Source organism: Thamnophis sirtalis, unplaced genomic scaffold (assembly GCF_051295495.1).
Source record: "Thamnophis sirtalis isolate CommonGarterSnake01/CBP01778 unplaced genomic scaffold, rThaSir2_p1.2 scaffold_12, whole genome shotgun sequence".
In the NCBI taxonomy this organism is placed as follows: domain Eukaryota; kingdom Metazoa; phylum Chordata; class Lepidosauria; order Squamata; family Natricidae; genus Thamnophis; species Thamnophis sirtalis.
Window position 1 is genome coordinate 3,028,697 of NW_028261392.1, and position 18,894 is coordinate 3,047,590.

The 18,894-nt window shown below is 43.7% G+C and overlaps 1 protein-coding gene across 3 annotated transcripts in view; it reads left to right on the forward strand.

Annotated features, from left to right (window-relative positions):
* ELF1 (E74 like ETS transcription factor 1) overlaps positions 1 to 18,894 on the forward strand; it is an 81,965-nt gene that overhangs the window by 39,372 nt on the left and 23,699 nt on the right. For 2 of the 3 annotated variants that reach the window (XM_087726849.1, XM_087726848.1), the window contains exon 2: positions 8,098 to 8,359. In XM_087726849.1, coding sequence (XP_087582975.1) covers positions 8,288 to 8,359 — 72 coding nt within the window. In that variant the 5' untranslated portion in view covers positions 8,098 to 8,287. Of the gene's footprint in view, positions 1 to 6,908; positions 7,094 to 8,097; positions 8,360 to 18,894 lie in introns of those variants that run through there. The other variant, XM_087726850.1, reaches the window with a different exon arrangement.

The window sequence follows — 18,894 nt, forward strand, 5'->3', positions numbered from 1 at the left end:
GACATTCTACATTGACCTTAGCTTCTTCTTGCTGTTCAAATCTCACCGGCTCAGGGTTGACTCAGCCTTCCATCCTTCCGAGGTGGGTAAAATGAGGACCCGGATTGTTGGGGGCAATATGCTGACTCTCTGTAAACCGCTTAGAGAGGGCTGAAAGCCCTATGAAGCGGTATATAAGTCTACTGCTATTGCTATTGCTATTAGAACTAACTTTAAACAATTTAAATCATTTCTGATCTTAAGCAAAGGCTAACTTAGAGCCAAGGTGGCGCAGTGGTTAAATGCAGCACTGCAGGCTACTGCTAGATCAGCAGGTCAGCGGTTCAAATCTCACCGGCTCAGGGTTGACTCAGCCTTCCATCCTTCCGAGGTGGGTAAAATGAGGACCCGGATTGTTGGGGGCAATATGCTGACTCTCTGTAAACCGCTTAGAGAGGCCTGAAAGGCCTATGAAGCGGTATATAAGTCTACTGCTATTGCTATAACTGGAATTTCTTGGTCCCGTATTTATTTTGTATATAGTCAATCCATTTTTTCCAATCTCGTTTATATCTCTCATTTGAGTGGTCTTTAAGATATGCCGATATTTTAGCCATCTCGGCTAAGTTTGTGACTTTCAGTGTCCACTCTTGGATTGTAGGCAAGTCTTCCTTCTTCCAGTATTGCGCCACCAACAGTCTTGCTGCAGTTATTAGGTGCAGAATCAAGTTAGTCTCTACCACTGTAAAGTCAGTACATATACCTAGTAAAAATAATGATTTATTCAAGACATCATCTCTGTAGGGTGATATGCAGCTGTGTTGTTTAGCATCCATGAACCATAATTTTTCAAAATCGAACTCCGCCGAATGTCTTGTTTTCTGATCAACTTTGTCGACGAGGACTGGCATACGTTTCTTTTTTCCTGGAACTGCTGGGCTGACAGATCACCTAGTCCTCATTAAACACAAAGCGGCCCACAGACAGGAGGTTTTAATGGTATTTTACGTGCTGCGGAGGAGTCCAGTTCTCATCGAAAGAGGTTGAACGAGAAAAAAGCCAACAAGTACGGACGTATATGTATATATCTAGGTATGTAGTGATTTGTTTTTACAAGAGCTAGCAACACCGGCTGTTTGTATTTTGACATGAGGGTAGGACAGAGTAAGTCCTGGGAAAACAGACTGCAATGTACAAGAACTGGAATTTCAAGTCTAACTGAATTCTATCAGCTGCTGTAAGTAAAAGACCGGGGTAGCTTATCTTGATCCTTGTTGAAAGCAAATGGAAGGGGAAAAAGTCATCCTCAACTTACGACCAGAATTAAGGCCAAAATTTCCGTCGCTAGGCGAGACAGCTCTTAAACGAATCCCGCCTCGTTTTAACAACCTTAATCATCACATTTTTTTGGTATATCGCCGTAGTCGTTAGTAACAGGTTTGTTAAGGGAATCTGGCTTCCCCATTGAGTTCGGCGGCTTACTCCGCCACGGAAGCGAGGTTACACTTAGGAGTAATTTTACAATTTGTGGGTGGGTAGTCTTCACTTCGTCGTGAGCGCGTAAAATATAGCTTTTTAAAAAAAACCTTTCGAAGCAAAGCCGAAAAGAGGGGGTGGGGGACTTTTTCTTTCTTTCTTTCTGTTTTTTATAAATTTTTATTTTTATTACACAAACAATACATATAGACAACAATAAAAAAGAGAACAATGGACTTTTTTTTTTGTTTAGTTTAGTTAGTTACGTTGGCAGTATAAGAATCTTGTATTTTCAGCAAGAAAAACATTACTGCAAAGTTGCAAAGGTATTCCTCGTCTTATGACCACAGCCAAGCCCAAAATTTCTGTTGCTAAGTGAGACGTTGGTTAATAAGTTGAGTTTTGTCCCCTTTCCTGCCTGAGTTGCTAAGTGAATCTCTGCGGTCGTTAAGTTAGTAACACGGTTGTTGAGCGTGTCTCGCTTCGCCACTGACTTTAGAATAGAATAGAGCTGGAGGGGACCTTGGAGGTCTTCTAGTCCAGCCCCCTGTTCAAAGCAGGAGAACCTATGCCATTTCAGATAAGGGACTGTCTAAGTGACTTTGCTTGTTCGAAAGTCGCAAAAGGAGACAAAAAAACCCCGTCATAAATACGAGTCGGTTGCCAAGCTTCTGAATTTTGATCCCATGCCCGTGGGGGTGGTACAACGGGCGTAAGTGTGAAAAACGTCATAAGCTTACAGAATTGGTCATCGGGCGTAGGCCGCGTCATCCGTCACAGCAATTCAGTAGGTTTTTAATACCCTGAATTTGAGAGCCCCGTGGGGTTCAAGAGCCGAGGTGGCGCAGTGGTTAGGGTGCAGCGCTGCAGGCCACTTCAGCTGACTGTTATCTGCAGTTCGGCGGTTCAAATCTCACCGGTTGACTCATCCTTCCATCCTTCCGAGGTGGGTAAAATGAGGACCCGGATTGTTGTGGGGGGCAATATGCTGACTCTGTAAACCGCTTATAGAGGGCTGAAAGTCCTGTGAAGCGGTATATAAGTCTAACTGCTATTGCTATTGCTAAACCCCCTCCAGTTTATATCTTTTTACATATTTTATATATGACAGTTTGCTTATTTTTGCTGGAGTTTTCTAGAATAAAGTGCATTAGGAATGCTGGTCGCTTTTCTGTGTCTGAATTGATGGCATGTTGGTCTCTGTAGTATGTTGGCTTGCAAGTTTGTGTCTGGGTGAAAACTTTTTTCTAAGATAGCACGATAGCATGGTGAAGATAAGAGTAGGCTTTGGCGCATGGCTCAAGGATGCCACACCTGAGTAGCCCTCTTTTTTTTTCTATTATTTATCCACAGGTTCAATTAATGTGGCAGGTGAATACTGCATGCAACACAGATACAACCAATTTACTCCTCCTCTTATTTTACCAGAAAGTCTTGTCTGAAAGCCTTAACCGGACAAAGTAGTGATAGATGGCAGGGGTTCCGTATCTATGGGCCCATCTGGTGTTGAGTGTGGTATATAGAACAGTGTTTCTCAACCTTGGCAACTGGAAGTCCCGTGGACTTCAACTCCCAGAATCCCCCAGTGGGTGACTTTGGCCGAATCACCTGGTGAATGTGAGTTCTAGTCCCGCCTTAGGCATGAAAGTTGAGTGGGTGACACCCACCCACTCACCCACCATCTTTGTTCCTCTCTCCCTCTTTTCTTTGAAGACGTTTCGCTTCTCATCCAGGAAGCTGCTTCTTTCAGATTTTTAACTATACAATTTGGGAGTAGGAATGGATTTCCAGAAGGGAAAAAAATGCAAATGACTAATAGTCTGCAAGGCGTATAAATCCTTCCAGTCCCCGTTATCCTGTTAGAGCTGAAGAAGCTTCTTGGATGAGAAATGAAATTGTCTTCAAAGGAAAAGAAACAAGAAAGTCCAGTTGCCTCCTGAAAAAGCCCCTTTGGGACAACGGTGACCTGGATGGCAGAGAATCTCTACAGAACTTTTGAGCTATACAATTTGGGATGAAGACCTTTGGGATGGTGTGGGAGTAGGAAGGGATTTCCAGAGGGAACAAAATTGCAGACCACTCAGGTGACCCTGAGGACACAGAGAGACCTCCAAGTGGCCTCAAGGACCCTCTAGAACAGTATTTTTCAACCTTGGCGACTTGAAGATGTCTGGACTTCAACTCCCAGAATTCCCCAGCCAGCGAAGGCATTGTAAAGTGGTATTAACACTTCACGGGATCTTGATTCTCTCCCTCTGTTTATGTAGCCTAGAACTGTGTTGGCTTTTTTGGCAGCTGCTGCCCACGGCTGGCTCCTATTTAAATGGTTGCCCACTAGGACTCCAAGATCCCCCTCACAGTTACTACTATTGAGCAAAGTACCACCTATACTGTCCCTGTGCATTTCGTTTTTCTTGCCTAAATGTAGAACCTGACTCTTTTCACCATTGAATTCCATTTTATTAGATAGTGACCAATGTTCAAGTTTGTCAAGATCCTTCTGTATCTTAAGCCTGTCTTCTGGAGTTTTGGCTATTCCTGCCAGCTTGGTGTCATCTGCAAATTTGATGAGTTCCCCATTTATTCCCTCATCCAAATGATTGATGAAATGTGCCTTCATCAGACTCAGAAAACACCTTATTAGTGTTGAAGATGACAGATCTGTCACAGAAATGGGGACGTAGATCTGACCCAAAACCACAAGCACGATAGATATCAATATACAAAGGCCTACAACTATTTTTTTTAACAGCTGAGCATTCAAAGTCCAGTGGACAATTTTTTTTTTTACTTCCACAAATGTTTTTTTAAAAATCTCAGATTGTTTTGAATCTCACGTCCCAACATAGCTGGGGTTGGTCCTTATGCAGATGAAATATAAACACACACACACACACACCATTTTCAATCTTTGTGTGATAGCAATGCTTGTTGCCAAGGTAGTTGCCAAACCACTTAGGCTTTCTGTTTAAAAGTTTTTATTTTCCATTTTATCATTTTGATACACACACATATATACTGTGCATAGCCGGCGCCATACAACATTAAACAATAATCGCAGCAATTCCTCTTGTCAACAATACCCCCCAAAATACAAACCCAGTATATCTCTTCCCCTCTCCATACACCTCTTTCTTCCACCCACCTCCAACTTTCTATCTTCCCTCCATCATCCCCCTCTACCCTACTTCCCCTCCCCCTCTACCACTCCTCTCTTCCGATCCACTCCCTCCCTTCCTTCTCACCCTCCCTTCCATCCTCTCTCCCGTCCCTTTCTACCTGTCTTTCTTCTATCCCACTCCTCCTCCCCTTGGTGTATTTCTACTATATGTCAGTGTACTTAACTTATCCTATTTTTACAGAGAAATTATAGAAAAACAGTATACATGTGAAGTCACATTGCATTGAAATCTAACCTAGTATATATCCCTCCCAGGAGTCCCAGCTGGTCTTTCTGCGTGTCGGAGCACCCAGAAAACCAAAATCCAGCTGGCCGCTTTCCCAGCTGTTTCCGGGTCATTTTCCAGGCCATTTTCAGGCTGTTTTTCTGCCCAAAAAACAGCCTGAAAATGGCCCGGAAAAGAGCCTGGAAAATGGCTCGAAAAATGGCCATCTTTTTGGCCATTTGGGGGGCTGTTTTGGGGGGCATTTTCCGGTGTTCCTGTGTCCGGAAAGACCAGCCAAGCAACCAGAAAAGCAGCTGGCGACGGCACGCATGCCACAGAGAGGGCTCTGCATGCCACCTCTGGCTCACATGCCACATGTTCGCCATCATCACCTAGGTTTACTATAGCATCAAAGGCACCAGCCTTATTTCCAACTCGCCTCAACTCCTACGGAACTCCAATCTACAATAATGTGTACTGGAATTGTTAGCTACTTTTATTGGTGCAGATTTTTGAATTGCAGGCTGATTACCTAAAGTTTGACCTCCATTTTCTAAAGTCTTTTTGTCTTTCTGAATTGGAGACAAATTCCTTTGTGAGTCTAATTACCCTTGGCCAAATACATTCTATATTCTATGCTATTCTGTTCTTCATTCCAATACTCTACTCTACTCTACTCTACTCTACTCTACTCTACTCTACTCTACTCTACTCTACTCTTCATTCGAATATTCTACCTCTACTCTACTCTACTCTACTCTACTCTACTCTACTCTACTCTACTCTACTCTACTCTACTCTACATTCCAATACTCTGCTCTGCTCTGCTTTATTCTTAATTCCAATATTCTACTCTACTGTACTCTACTCTACTCTACTCTACTCTATTCTTCATTCCAATGCTCTGCTCTGCTCTGCTCTGCTCGTCATTCCAATATTCTACCTCTACTCTACTCTACTCTACTCTACTCTACTCTACTCTACTCTACTCTACTCTACTCTACTCTACTCTACTCTACTCTATTCTTCATTCCAATGCTCTGCTCTGCTCTGCTCTACTCTACTCTTCATTCCGATATTCTACCTCTACTCTACTCTACTCTACTCTACTCTACTCTACTCTACTCTACTCTACTCTACTCTACTCTACTCTACTCTATTCTTCATTCCAATACTCTGCTCTGCTCTGCTCTATTCTTCATTCCAATATTCTACTACTCTATTCTACTCTACACTATTCTTCATTCCAGTACTCTGCTCTGCTCTGCTCCTGTCTACACACACACACACATATACAGGCAGCCCTGGGCATATGACCACAATGGAGCCCCAAATTTCTGCTGTTAAGTGAGACGTTTGTTAAGTGGGTTTTGCCCTGTTTTGCTACCTTTTCTGCCTCGGTTGTTAAGTGGATCTCTGCAGTTGATAAGTTATTAACGTGGTTGTTGAGCAAATCCGGCTTTCCCATTGACTTGGCTTGTCGGAAGGTGGCAAAAGGGGAATCATCACCTTGGCCTTGGGACACTGCGTCCGTCATAAGTACATGCCAGTTGCCCAGCCTTTGAATTTTGTTCAGGTGACTGCGTGTGTGTGTGTGGGGTGCGGCGAAGGATAGAACTGAGAAACACGATCACGTCCCTTCCCTCCCCCCCTCCCCCCCGGTCCTGTTGTCACTTTGAACGGTCGCTGAACGAACTTGTCGTAAGTCAAGGACCGGCTTTATCAATGCTCGGTTTGCGTTTTTTAAATCAGGCTGTGGCTTAATGGCTCTGCGATCGAACTCATCCCTTCCTGCTTCCCTCTGTTAGCTCAACCTTATGCATCAGAAGTTAGAGGGAGGGGAACGAAAAGCTCTCTCTCCCCCCCCTCCCACCAGCACATAGGGGTGCATTTCTGTCTCTCAAGCTCCCTTTGCAAGTTTCGTTTGCCATGACGTGGCCCGTGCTTCCTTCCTGCTGCTTACAAGCCCGTTTTAGAGATAAGAAGTTGCTTGTGTGTGTGTGTGTGTGTGTGTGTGTCTGTGTGTGTGTGTTTGTATAACTGGGGCAGCGACTGGTTAGGGGTCTTGGAAGGAAATATGCCTCCACGTCTGCTTGGTTACAAAGAGGGTCCAAGACGTCTTTTTTTGTTGTTGTTTTGTTTTTACACAATCTGAGAGATTGTGACGTCGTAATGTTGTTGTTTTTTTTCAACAGAAGCGTAGCCAAGAGAGACGTTGGATTGACATTGTAAAACGGATCTGCTAGCATTGGGTGGGTGTTCGGTAACCCTTGTTTTCAGGCTGGATTGTTAGCGTTTAACTTTCTTCCTGGTAGTTTTGTGTGTGTGTGTTGTGTATCTTTGTGTGTGTGTGTGAGAGAGGGGGGGGAGTGAGAAAGAGAGAGCGGAGAGAGAGAAAGACAGAGAAATAGGGGCAGCGAGAAAGAGAAAGAGAGGAGAGAGAGAAAGAGAGAAAGAGGAAAGAAAGAAAGAAAGAGGAGAGAGAAGGAGAATGAAAGAGAGAGAGAGAAAGAGGGAGAGAAAGAGAGAGGAGAGAGAAATGGGGGGAGCGAGAAATAGAGAGGAGACAGATAGAAAGACAGAGAAATAGGGGCAGCGAGAAAGAGAAAGAGAGAGGAGAGAGAGAAAGAGAAAGAGGAAAGAAAGAAAGAGGAGAGAGAGAGAAGGAGAATGAAAAAGAGAAAGAGAGAGAAAGAGGGAGAGAAAGAGAGAGGAGAGAGAAATGGGAGCGAGAAATAGAGAGAGAGGAGAGAGATAGAAAGACAGAGAAATAGGGGCAGCGAGAAAGAGAAAGAGAGGAGAGAAAGAGAGAAAGAGGAAAGAAAGAGAGAGAGAGAGAAGGAAAATGAAAGAGAGAAAGAGAGAGAAAGAGGGAGAGAAAGAGAGGAGAGAGAGAAATGGGGGGAGCGAGAAATATAGAGAGGGGAGAGAGAGAAAGAGAAGAAAAAAGAGACAGACAGGAGAGAGAGTGAGAGAGAAGGAGAAAGAAAAAGAGAATGAGAGTGAAAGAGGGAGAGGGAAAGAAAGAGAGGAGGAAGAAAGAGAGAAAAAGAGAAGGAGAGAAAGAAATGGCAAAAGACACATGCTTCCCATTTTGTAAGTCACCCATTATTCTTATCTGTTCTTAAGAAACTCTACCAAAGTCTTATCAAACCAAAGCACGACCTAATTCGTATCTGCGCCGTTTGCATTTTTCTTTGATTATTCATACTGACTTAATCTTCCTGTTGTTCTTTTTTTTTTCCTTTTTTTTAAGGGGGCTTTTCAAGAAACGGTGCTGAACGTCACTTCCAAAGGAATAAGGATTTCTTCTCCCCGGCTTCTGAGTAACTTTGGCGTCTCCTGTCCCCGTGCAAACTCCTCCCGGGCGATAGTCAATCCGCTTTCTGGATGCTGAAGGAGCATTTTTAATTCCATGCTGAATTGAGACCTTGGAATGCTCGAGCATGGCCGCCCTGGTGCAGCAAAACGAGTTGATGTTTGAGTTTGCTAGCAATGTCATGGAGGATGAACAACAGGTAGGAAATAGCTAAAAAAAAAGATGATCACTCATTTGCATTAACATTAAAGTTTACTAAGATGGAATTGAACCACCATGTGTCTGAAATGGTACAGAGTTTCTTGCCTAGTAGGGGAGGGGGTTCCACCACAAATGCGCGCACAACAAAAGTGCGCCTGACTAAAGCGCGGTGACTAAAGCGCGGTGACGAAACCGCGCGACGAATGAGCGACTAATTAGCCCTAAAGCGCGCCAACAAAAGCGCGCCGACAGAAGCGCGCTGTAACGGAACCCTAACCCTAACCCTAAACCTAAACCTAACCCTAAACCTTACCTTAAATTAAATCGCGCTTCTGTCGGCGCGCTGTTGTCGGCGCGCTTATGACGTTCGCGCTTTTGTTGGGACACGGGGGAGGGCGTTAGACTAGGACAGGGGTCACCAACCTTTCGGACCTCGGGGAATTCATAATTTTAAATCCCGCGGGCCACTAATATGATTTGCCTAATCACCGGCTGGGTGGGTGTGGCTAGGTGGTCATGTGACTGGGTGGGCGTGGCCAGCTTGGTGTCACTCGCAACAAGGGACGCCTCGACAGCCTCTACTTGCCCCTCCCTTCCCAGACACGCCTCCCCTGCCCCCCCCCCCCCCCAGGCTCCTTAGGGCCCCAACCTTAAGCAGTTGCTGGAGCTAAGCAGCCCCCAGGAGAAAGAGTTGGCAAAACAGCTCAGTTCAAATTGGATCGGACCGAGAAGGAGGCTCAGCGGAAGCACCTCACTGTGGACTAGAAGCATAGGCTTTCCAAGCAGAGGGAAGACCTGCGGGAGTGCAAGGCCAGGCGCCGGCGCCTGGAGGCTCAGTGGGCTGAGATGGTCAGCCAGTTCCAGGCCATGATGCACTCCCACTGGAACGAGGCCCTCTGGCTCTTCGCCACCAGCGGCTCTTCCCTCCAGCCTTCGCCCAAAGCCCCCCACCAGGATGCCGAAGGAGACCCCAAGTGGGAATTTCTGCCCCCCCCTTGACCCACACAAGGGGGAGACTCTCTGCAGCAACACAAGCATTCATTGTACCTATCTCAGGGGCCGCAGTTTGAGGACCCCTGGTTTAGTGCAATATAAAAAATGCAAATCATTTTTCTGCGGACCACCAAAATTTTCTCACGGACCGCCAGTTGGTGACCGCTGGACTAGAAGACCCCCAAGGCCTTTTCCAATCCTGTTACGTATCCTATCCTATCCATTTTTTTCTTTTGAACATTTGATAGCGGAAAAGACCCTTATGCACATTTCACTCAATCAATCAGAACAGAGCTGGAAAAGGGACCTTGGAGGTCTTCTAGTCCAACCCGCTGCTCAGGCCAGAGATCCTAAAGCATTCGAGACAAGTGGCTGTCCAGTATCTGCTTAAACTAGGAGCCGAGGTGGCGCAGTGGTTAGGGTGCAGTACTGCAGCCACTTCAGCTGACTGTTAGCTGCAGTTCAGCAGTTCAAATCTCACCGGCTCAAGGTTGACTCAGCCTTCCATCCTTCCGAAGTGGGTAAAATGAGGACCCGGATTATTGTTGGGGGAAATATGCTGACTCTGTAAACCGCTTAGAGTGGGCTGAAAGCCCTATGAAGCGGTAGATAAGTCTAACTGCTATTGCTATTGCTATTGCTATTAAAAACCTCCAGTTATGGAACACCCCACAACTTCTGAATGCAACTTCTGTTCCATTGGTTAATTGTCTTCATCGCTAGGAAGTTTCTCCTTCATTCTAGGTTGCTTCTCTCCTTGATTAGTTTCCATCCGTTGCTTCTTGTCCTGCCTTCAGGTGCTTTTGGAGAATAGCTTGACTCCCTCTTCTTTGGGGCAGCCCCTCCAATATTGGAAGACTGCTACCATGTCTCCCCTGGTCCTTCTTTTCATCAGAGTAGACATACCCAGTTTCTGCAACCGTTCCTCATATGTTTTATCTTCCAGTCCCCTAATCCTCTTTGTTGCTCTTCTCTGCACTCTTTCTAGAGTTTCCACATCTTTTCTACACCGTGGAGACCAAAACTGGATGCCGTATTCCAAGTGTGGCCTTACCAGGGCCTTATAAAATGGCATTAACACTTTAATCTCCAGGCCTCCTCCAGGTCTTATTCAGCTTTTCCTGACCTGTGTGGGAGCCATAAATAGTGGTACTTCGATGCTCAGCGTTAATTGGTTCCTGGAAGAGCGATGAGTATCAGAAATGATGAATACCAAACAATTCCCCCCCCCCCCTAAGGAATAATGTAGTGAGTCACAAGGCAGCCGACACAGCCAAGTTCTGGCTTGTGAGTTGAGTACTAAACAAACAACGAGTACCAGGACAAAATTTTCACATCAAAATGCGCTGAGTACCAAATTTGATGAGTTTCAAAGCAGTTGAGTAAGCAAAGCACCGCCACTGTAGCTGAAAAGTCTCAACACTTTCTGGTGCATGAAATTGACTGACACTTTTAGTTTTTTCCTTAGCTTGAGCCGTGATCGATTTCAATATGGTGTTTCTTCGGAATTGTTTACAAACATTGAGGCGACGTTACAAACATTTGTAGGCAAGACAGATCGTTCAGAAGGGCACAGAGAGAGCTGTGAAGCGCCGTGGGGGCAGAGTGGCGGGAATGCAGTATTGCAGGCTAGCTCTGCCGACTGTCAGGAGTTTGATTTTGACCGGTTCAAGGTTGATTCAGCCTTCCATTCTTCCGAGGTCGGTAAAATGAGGACCTGGATTGTTGAGGACAAGATGCTGACATTTGTAAACTACGTAGAGAGGGCTGTAAAGCCCTGTGAAGTGGTATATAAGTATATAAGTGCTATAGCTATAAAAACCATTCTCACTGCCAGAACTTCAACTCCCAGAATTCCTGAGGCAGAATGGAATTCTGGGAGTTGAAGTCCACATAAAAGGGGCCATTGTTCCCCACCTGTGGTATAGGACAACCGCCATAAGTGTTAGTGAATATCTATATGATGGACAATGGACGCAATTTCCCATTGACAAGGTAGTCCTCAACTTAAGACCATTAGTTCAGCCCCCGAATTTCTGTTGCTAAGCAAGATGCTTGTTAAGTGAGCTTTGCCCCATTTTTACGACTTTTCTTGCCACGGTGGATCACTGCAGCCGTTAAGTCGGTAACCCGGTTGTTAAGTGAATCCGATTTCCCCATCGACTTTGCTTGTCGGAAGATCACGGAAGGGAGACTGCGTGGCCCCCAGGGGAGACTAGAACTGTCATAAGTCCATGCCAGTTGCCAAGCATCCGAATTTTGATCTCGTGATCCCTGGGGTCATAAGTGTGAAAATCACTCATAAGTCCCTTTTCTCAGTGCCGTTATAACTTTGAACGGTCCCTAAACCGCTGTAAGTTGAGAACTATCTATATTTATTTTAAATCCGGGGATTGGCATGAGAACTGCCTGTGCTGAAGGTAACACTTCAGTCTTCTCTCTCTATATAAATAAAAGGCAAATACCACTCATGCATCACAAAATCTCCAGAACCGTAAACCCTACGAACTTGAAATTTGGCATGTATGTTCCTCTTGGCGTCTAGGTGCTTGCTAAGAAAGGATTTTTCAAAATGATCATCAGATCATTAGTATTTCTTATACAGTAATTAACATTACTCTCTGATGCTAAGGAGTTCTACTCCCCCTCCCCACCTAAAAAGAACTCTATTCCAACTGCCAGTTGCCTCACATTCCGTTAACCTCCGTTCAAACTGGCAGACGTTCCACTCCTCCACTCAGGAGCGGCCTGGGGCTCCTTATGGTACTAAACGTCGGTACCTCACCAAAATGTTTACGCCTTCCACCTATGGAAGCTGCTTCGGGACTCAAGGCGGCGGGAGCGATATTCCCTTAAGTGTTTCAATCACCGACCAGCACTGAGCCAATTTCTCCTGCATAGCCCGATCACATGGTTTTGTCGCGAAGCACGGGTATCCAGCTAGTGAATTAATATAAGTTTGTAATATTAGCATTAAATTATCTGTGTTTTCAGGGGGGTTTGTCCTCCACCTAGTTTTCAAACAACTTCGTGTAGCTCTATCTATTTTGGCATACAGCCTTCACTTCAACACAACGCTGAAAGGGAGCCGATAGCCTGTTCAGGATTTCAGAATTTAAATGGGATTCTTAGCAACCTTCTGTGTCTAATTTTTTTTCCCCTTTCTTTTCTTTTTATCTGTCTCGTGCACGCTTTCTGATCAGACCAAACAGGTTTCGGCTTCTGGTCTTTATGGTGCCTTTAAAAAAAAAAAAAAAAAAGACTTAAAAATGAGGTTTTTGCACGGCAGAGAAAGAGGGCTGTATAAGTTTCCCTGGGGATGGTGTTTACTTCTTTCCAGATTATTAAGTTTATATTGCCACAAATATATTTGGGCTCATTTGACGCGAGGGCCAGGTGCTGAAGGATGTAATTTAGGTGAGGAAGTTAGCCTGGGTTCCAGTTAATTGAGATCAGCCATATAGAATTATTCGAGAAAATATGTAATTTTTTTTGGGTGGTGGTGGAGGTGGAGGAAACAGGAGCTATTAAATTTTGCCGAGCTACCTGAAGCGTGCCGCTTCAAATTTATTGGCAATTATTAGAGATTGGCCCTCCCCCCAATATATAATACAGATTTCGCTCCCCGCCCATGGATTTATGCTGTGGGGAGCCGGAATTCAAATTATAGGAAGAAACACAGAGGCACATAAGCTGAAATTGAATGGTTCAAAAGAAGGAAGTGTGACTGGGGTAGCTTTTGTAATTTGTCATCTGTTGGAAGTGATTTACAGGAGGTCCTGGACTTACAACCGACCTTTTAGTGACCGTGCAAAGTTAAGGGACTGTACAAAGGGACTTATGACCTGTTTTTCACACTTAATGACCGTTGCAGCGTCCCCCATGGTCACATGATCAGAATTCCGACGTTTTGACTCATATTTATGATGGCCGCACTGTCCCGGGGTGTGTGCGATCCCCTTTGGCGACCTTCTGAGAAGCCAAGTCGATGGGGAAGCCAGGTTCACTTAACGGCCAGCGATTCGCTTAGCAACGGTGGCAAGAAAAGTTGTAAGACGGGGCAAAGCCTCACGGAACCACTGTCTTGCTTGGCCACGGACCTTTTTGGGTTCAATTTTGGCCATAAGACCAGGACCTGGACAGTCTAGAGACAGTCCCTTATCTGAAATGGTATACCTTCTCCTGCTTGAGCAGGGGGTTGGACTAGAAGACCTCCAAGGTCCCTTCTATTCCTATTCCTATTCCATTCCATTTTATATTCTATTCTATTCCATTCCGTTCCATTCTATATCCATTTCCATTCCATATTCTGTTCTATTCTGTTCTGTTCTATTCTATTCTTCTTTTTCTATTCTTTTCTATTCTATTCTATTCTTTTTCTATTTTATTCTATTCTTCTTTTTCTATTCTTTTCTTTTTCTATTCTATTCTTCTTATTCTATTTTGTTCTATTCTATTCTTTTCTTTTTCTATTTCTATTCTATTCTATTCTTCTTATTCTATTCTTTTCTTTTTCTATTCTATTCTATTCTATTCTTCTTTTTCTATTCTATTCTATTCTTTTCTTTTCTTTTTCTATTCCATTCTGTTCTATTCTTTTCTTTTTCTATTTCTACTTCTATTCTTCTTATTCTATTCTATTCTATTCTATTCTTCTCTACATAAAACGCCTGTAGCTGCTTTTTTTCAAGAGTTGCAAAATCCAGACTTTCCATGTTGTTGCTGGCCTAGCTCAAGGGTGCTACCCAGTGAGTAGGCAGTGCCCTCCTGTCTGCCAGCCTCTTGGTGGGAGGCCAAGCTAAAAGACTTTTAAGGAAAGCCAATGAAAGCAGTGGAGAGAAGGCGAGAACAGCGCAGACTGACCCAACTACTCAGGAGGAGAGAGAGAGAGCCCGGCCTCTCTTCACAAGGCACACCTGGGGACTGAGACTTAAGGAGACACTGTGGGGAGGGGCGTGTGTTGGGAACAAACGCTGAATCCGTGGAGTGTTGAGTGCTGACGTTTGAACTTTCCTAAATTCCTTCTTTATTTTTGGGATTCTTGACTTGATTCCCGTTTTTCGGGAGTCTTCAACTCGCCTGCTGGATTTTCTGTTGCAACCGTGGGGGGGTCACAGTATCGGTCTGGGCTGAAGCTGCGCGAGAGGGATTTTCACTTTGTTCTGGGACTTACCAGAAACGGAGTATTTGGGGGGAATTTGGAGCAATAAAGGGGCAGTTTGAACTGCCAGCCCCGGGTCCTCACAGTTACGTCAAAGGAGGCTGTTTTGTCTTTAGATTTCTGGTGTTTTAAGGCTTTTTACATCGAGTGAAAATCTGCAGGCCTCTATATAATGCTGCCTTTTCTCCCCCTGTCTACAAGTAATCCTCAACTTACGACCATAATTGAACCCTGTTGCTAAGCGAGACGGTTGTTAAATGAGTTTTACCCATGTTACGACCTTTCCGGTTGTTACGGTTGTTGAGTGAATCTCTGCAGTTGTGAAGTGACTAGCACGGTCGTTAAGTGAATCTGGCGTCTCCCATTGACTTGGCTCGTCAGAAGGTCGCAAAAGCAGATCACTTGACACCCACCCCCACCCCCCACCCCCCCGAGGGGACTTCAACCGTCATAAGTACATGCCGGGATTGGTTTAATTCTGTGGATTTTCCTTAATTGGAATTTAATCTATTATTTTGGCTTTAGTTGAACTCTTGGCTGGGCTGTTACTAATTTAGTCATTTTACGAGCTCGACTTTTTATTTGTTTATATAGAACTCTATAAATATTTGGCTTTGGGTGCCGTGTGTCGCCGGCTTGCTTTTAAAGAGGAATATTGTATTAATTAAGCCAAGATTTCTCTTCTGAAAAATTTGGGACAAACGAATTCAAATGAATTTGCCTCAAATCCACATTCTTGTCAAATAGCCGAGTTATTTGATTGGAGCGTTTGCTGAAATGACTACAGGACATTTTTCTGGAGTGACACGTGTCATTTGAGACGGGCCCTGTAATGACATATAGATGCCCTCAATGTATAGGTAGTCCTTGACTTATAACAGTTCGCTTAGTGACTGAAGTTACAATGGCATTGAAAAAATGACTTTACGTCCATTTTTCACACTTACGACCATTGTACCATCCTCATGGTCAACCTGGTCAAAATTCAGGCGCCTGCCAACCGACTTGTACTTATGACCGACAAAGTCAACGGGGAAGCCAGATTTAAGTTTAAATTATTCACTTAACAACCGTGGCAAGAAAAGCCGTAAAATGGGGCAAAACTCAACATCTGTCTCAGTTAGCGACAGAGGTTTGGGGGGGGTCTCTGTTATGGTCGTAAGCCGAGGACTATATGTATTTTGGAAGCTCTGCTGTATCTATTGTCTGTAAGAGAAGATAGGATGGTAGGAACATAGGGGCTTTTCGAGCATCAATTCCTTCTTAAACCGTCTCTTTTATCCCTATATAATTTCAGGGCTCCAATGATTTTAGATTTAATTAGCTCCATTTCTTACGGCTTTCAAGATTCCCTATTCAGTTGAGTTACTCTATAAAGGGAGTCCTCAACCAGTGGTGGAATACAACCGGTACGTCCCAGTACGGGCATACTGGTGCCTGCTGGGAGCACCAGGTACCGCTCCGGTACGGTGCTCTCGAGAGCCCACTCGCCTACTCTCCTTAGCTGTATTTGAGCTGTTTGGGGCTTTCGCGCACACGCATGGAGAGTACGGCGCTTGCATGATGTTCCGCCGAGCAGCTGGAGTATCACGGAGGCGTCGCGGGCGATAAGCATGCATGTGCGTGCTGCGCTGGTTCATGTAATGGACGCCTGTTGCACCGTACTGGTTGGATCGTCTGAGTAGCCCTGTTTAATAGCAAAGCTATTTTCTCGGCTTCTCCAATAAGAAAACGAAACCACTGCAGTGGCTGTGGGGTGACGGTGGAGTTGCTAACTCACAAGGGGAAATATCCCTTTAAAGAAGAGCGGCCTCAGTGAGGGAAGGCGCTTGAAAACTACAATAGCAGAATCAGACCCTTTAAAGCCTCCTTTGTGGGCTCCGTGACTTCCCTTTTGAGCGTTGCCAGAAAAGCAAAGAGGAAGTTAAGCAAAATAATAGCCTCTTCCGACACGAAATATTATCGAAATGTAAGCAGAATTCTTTGGCAGATTTTAATCGTTTGCAACCGAGACACATGCCCTCAAAGGCGAGCATGGCTTCCTACCTATATAAGAATTAAGGGATATAGGGAAATCTCTGCCCTATAAGAGATTTTGGGGGAACATGTGACAAAGATCATTAAAAATCAACTAGGAAAATATTATAAATAATTGACTTACGACCCTTCGCATAGTGCAGTGTTTCTCAACCTTGGCGACTTTAAGTCCTGTGGACTTCAACTCCCAGAATCCCCCAGCCAGCTATGCTGGCTGGGGGATTCTGGGAGTTGAAGTCCACAGGACTTAAAGTCGCCAAGGTTGAGAAACACTGTCTTAGTGGCTTCTTGTTCTGGTGTATTTCGCATTTCTTTTTACAAGATTAAAACCACTTCTGAAAATAACTTCTAACTTAACCGCTGCAGGGATTCGTGCCACCCGCGCAGCCAAAAAAAGGTCGTAAAACGGGGCAAAACACACTTAATGGCCGTCTCGCTTAACAGCAGACATTTCCGGCTCAATTCTAGTCATAAGCGGAAGACCTATGCCCCATTTTGCGACTGTTCTTCCCGCATTTGTTAAGGGAATTGCTGCAGTGGTTAAATTAGTCACCCAGTCGTTAAGTGAATATGGCTTCCCCGTGGACTTCTGCTCGTCAGAAAGTTGCAAAAAGAGGAATCATATGACAACCCCCTCCCCTTGGGGCGCTGAGAGCGTCATATATATGAGTCATTCACCCAGCATCTGAATTTTGATCACATGGCCACAAGAATGCTGCGATGGTCGTAAGAGTGAGAAACGGTCCTAAATCTGTGCCGTTGTTAACTTCAAACGGTCACTAAGCTAACTGTTATAAATTGAGGACTACCTGTATCCGTATGGCCAATTAAAAAAAAGCCGATTGATGGAAATGTAATTAAAAAAACGGGGACATTTTATCACATGTGGTGGACCTGCGCCAAAGCAAAAAATTAATTGGGCAAAGATAACACATGTGGCTAAAAAGAGACGATAGGGAAACATGCAGATTTTAAACCGGAATTGTTTTTGTTAGGTATAACACCAGAAAAAAAACTTGATAAGAAAAGTATGTACTTAATGTTACATGTCGTAACAGCAGTGAGAATTATCTTCCCACAATATTGGAAAAAAATGAAGATTTACCGCAAGATGAAGAGATAGCCAGGAAGGTATTAGATTGTGCAGAAATGGATAGGTTGACATTGAAAATTAAACAGAAAGAGGATGTAGAATATTATCAAGCTTGGAATTTTACCCTGGTTGGAAAAAAGAGGTGAGATTAAGAATGTAAATTAGTTATTGTTAAGCAAATTAAATACCCAGACAACACAATGTTTATTAAGCACTAAGAAATGTATTTTATTAAAAAAATATCAATAAAACAACAAACAAACAAAAGTCGATGGATTAAATGCATCGGTAATAAGACAGCTGTCTTATTGGAAAACTTGTGAAACTGTTTGCTGCCTGCTTAAGTCACAAATTTAAGGATTTCTCCTGACAGAGAAATGATGAAGAGTCTTAATTGCATTTTTCTTAAAAATGATGTCCAGAACCGGCAACACCGAAGAATGTGTGGGATTGAGAACAAGGAAGTTATTACATCCTGACCTGAAAATTATTTTCATGCAGCAGCTTAAAAATTGTGTTTGTCCTTTTTTTAAATTTTATTTTATTTAGTTTATCGTTGCATCGGTATTCCAAAATTATTTTATGTCGTTACTAAATTGAGTAGGTCGCCTTCGATGTTTGTCCTTTAATTTCCTTTTGCTAAGTGAAGGAGTTAATATTGAGGTTGGCTTATGTTTTATTGTGTTTCTTTTAGCTCACTTACACCCTATTTTAGGGATTATTAGATCTTGTCACATCCAGTAAATAACCATCAGATTCCTGAGAATGTCTGTAACGCTTTGCATTTTCTTAAGAAATTCATCTGGACCTTATTTTAAATCCATAAATCTAAATAGTGAGTCACCATGTTTACAAGAGATCTTGAGTAGTAATAGAAAAAGACATCGTGAAAAAGCATGTAATTCCACCCCCTCCCCACTTCTTTTTACTCATCCTGCTGCTTCTTTTTTAAATTAGGGTTAAATAACATTCCCCCCCCCCCTCCGAAGAATTCTCAAGACATTTAAAACAACACAATCCCTTTTAAGCCACATATTTGGGATTTAGCATTCTCTTCTTTTTCTTTTTTCTTTTGCTAGGGAGTGTGTAAAATCCAAAGTGGTTATGCTCTCATGGATATTTTCCAAAGTAGCAGTTTGGGAATAAAGTAATTTCCCATAAAGATGTCAAGAGCTTTTCCGAAACTGTTAAATGGAAAGTTCATTTTCTTTTTCTTTTTCTTTTTTTTTCTTTTTATTTTTTTATCAAT